This window comes from Propithecus coquereli, unplaced genomic scaffold (assembly GCF_000956105.1).
Source record: "Propithecus coquereli isolate 6110/MARCELLA unplaced genomic scaffold, Pcoq_1.0 Scaffold230, whole genome shotgun sequence".
Classification (NCBI taxonomy): Eukaryota; Metazoa; Chordata; class Mammalia; order Primates; family Indriidae; genus Propithecus; species Propithecus coquereli.
Window position 1 is genome coordinate 18239 of NW_012147842.1, and position 2443 is coordinate 20681.

General features: G+C 38.0%; 1 protein-coding gene across 1 annotated transcript in view; it reads left to right on the plus strand.

The window, feature by feature from the left end:
• Window positions 1-1586: 1586 nt before the first annotated feature.
• The window catches only part of LOC105811187 (transmembrane protease serine 11B-like protein), a 45977-nt gene continuing 45120 nt past the window's right edge, over window positions 1587-2443 (plus strand). The window contains exon 1 of the mRNA XM_012645330.1: window positions 1587-1677. Within this exon, the coding sequence (XP_012500784.1) occupies window positions 1587-1677 (91 nt within the window). The remainder of the gene's footprint in view (window positions 1678-2443) is intronic.

The following is a 2443-nucleotide window of genomic DNA, read 5'->3' on the forward strand; positions in this document are numbered from 1 at the left end:
ATTGAAATATACATATAATGGTGGCTCCTTTTTTTTCTCTTGGCAGATGTTATACACATTTCAAAATTCTAGTATATATAAAGAATATGTCCACTCTGAGGTCATCAAACTTTTGTAAGTACAAATTCGTTCAAGATCTTTGGAAGGAGGATAGGTAATGTATCACACAGCCCTGATTTTAGATAACAACAATATAAAACAAACATGAAGACAGAGACAAGAAAGAAAGAAGAAAAGAAAGAGAGAGAGAGAAAAAGAAAGAAAGAAAGAAAAAGAAGAAGGAAAGAAAAAGAGAAAGAAAGAACAAGGTCTCCATAAAATAAACTACCACTGTATTTAGCAAATTTCTGTTCAGGGCAAGAACTTTTATATGCAAACCTGTAATCTCCTCTATACCTGCAGGGGAATTATAACGTTGTTGGTGGTCAGTCCTAACTGACTCCTATGATGAAAGAGAATTGTAACTCTAAGGAAAAGAAGTAGTCCAACCTGATTGTTTTTCTACCCATATACTAAGCAACTCTCCTCCCATCCATACCCATCTGGCCATACTCTTCCCTCAAAACAATCCTCTTTTGATGTCTTTGGTAATTAGAATTCTTGCAAGAGCTGCGAAGCGAAGTCAATATTTCAAGATAAGATTTGTCTAAATATGCCTTTGAAGGGTGCCCGAGGGTAGTGGTAGTAGAATGGGTGCAGGGAGGAAGGTATGGTAGAGGGGGGAAGAGGGATAAAGGTAGAGTGCGCTTGTAATGTGGTTATTGCTGGCATCTATTCTGGAGAATTCTGAACTCCCAAAACATAATAAACAAAAAATCCAGCTGACCAAGCAACCCACCTACTCACTTACAGACAAACAAAAACCTTCAAAGACCCTTCAACTGATCATAATTATTTGAGTGTAGAATTATGGATTCATTGTTTTAAAATGAATTAATCTCCTTTTCTGATTAGCAAAAAGAATGTACTAAACATATAATCAAGATGCTCTTCGTGCCATAGAGTGCTCTCTCCGAGCTTTCCGACTGTGTGTATCTACTGGGGCAGACTGGTTATGTGTGAGAAACAATAGGAAGAAGCTGAGTGCTGGCTCTGAGTATATTGTGGAAGTTGTCTTTTGAATGCTTCCCTGCTCTGCCTTTATATTTAACTCTTTCTCTGAAATTAAATTATTAAAAAAATTGTGCATGAAAGCACTGGTTTTTTTTACTGTATTATAATAAAGTCTTAGGCCAGTCATTTGTTGGCTGATACTCGGTTTCTCATATGTGTTTAAAATATTCTGATTTCTATAATAGTTTGTGGTCCATATCTTCTTCCATAAACAGCAACTCTGAACTAGTTAGAAGGCTTTTAGGGACGCTTGCGCTTTGTACACACTGGGATAGTATCTGCATCTTTTTTCATGAATACATGTGAAGGAAATATGATAATTAAAATGTGGGCAATTGAGTATGTTCACAAAATATCTAAAAGATCAAGAAGCAGCACAATAAAACATCTCTGTTGTTTCTAGGCCTTATGCCAATGGTTCGAGTGTACGGTTACAGCTGACATTCAAGTTTCCTCCAGCAAAGAGAGATCGCATGAGGACTGAAATCAAGGCTATCTTACATCAGATGTTGGAAGACAACATGGCATCCTGGAATGCAGTTCCTGATTCCATTAAACTTACAAGTATGTGACTTATTTCCATTATTTTCTGTCACTTAGGCTTCTGGACTATTGAAAAAAAGTACTAAAAAAAATGAACAAGAACATAAATGCTAATTTTTCTTGTCCAATTACATCCAACATTTAACTATTCAGACCTCAGACCAGTTCATATATTGACTATCAGCCCCTTGAACTTCTATGTGTTATATTTACATATCCTGAAACTAAGAGTTTGGGAAAACTAAGAATTTTGGAAAAAATATGCTTACCAAACTCCATCACTCCTAGCAGTGACTTGGTAATGGAAGGGCAGTCCCATGGAATCGTTGTCCGAAGAGTGATAGGAATGAGGGTTCAACTGCAGAAATGCATGTGAGTTTGGAAGGGCTGGCTGTTATGCTTGGGAAAGCAGGTGAAGGGTCCTAATGAAGCAGCCTTCCTCCTTATTCCCTACTTTTGTTAGGATCTCATGACAAGGAGCAAGTTTAGGGTCTTCATGGTCATTAGTAAGGAGATTACAGGAGTAAGAACCAAGTCGGGGATGGGAGTTCTCATTGATTCTTGTGGAAGAATTGGAGTGGTACTACTCTTAAAGAAAAAAGTTGCCTGGAATAATTCCCTAGAAAACAAAGGAAGGAAATGACAGGATTTTGCCCCCATAGAGAAAATGAAGTTTGTAAAGAACTTGAAGGTCCTGCAAAGGTCTTCAGACTCTCACTTGGATTGTTAAAAGGCCTGCTAGGGGGCGTGGTGGCTCACGCCTGTAATCCTAGCTCTCTGGGAGGCC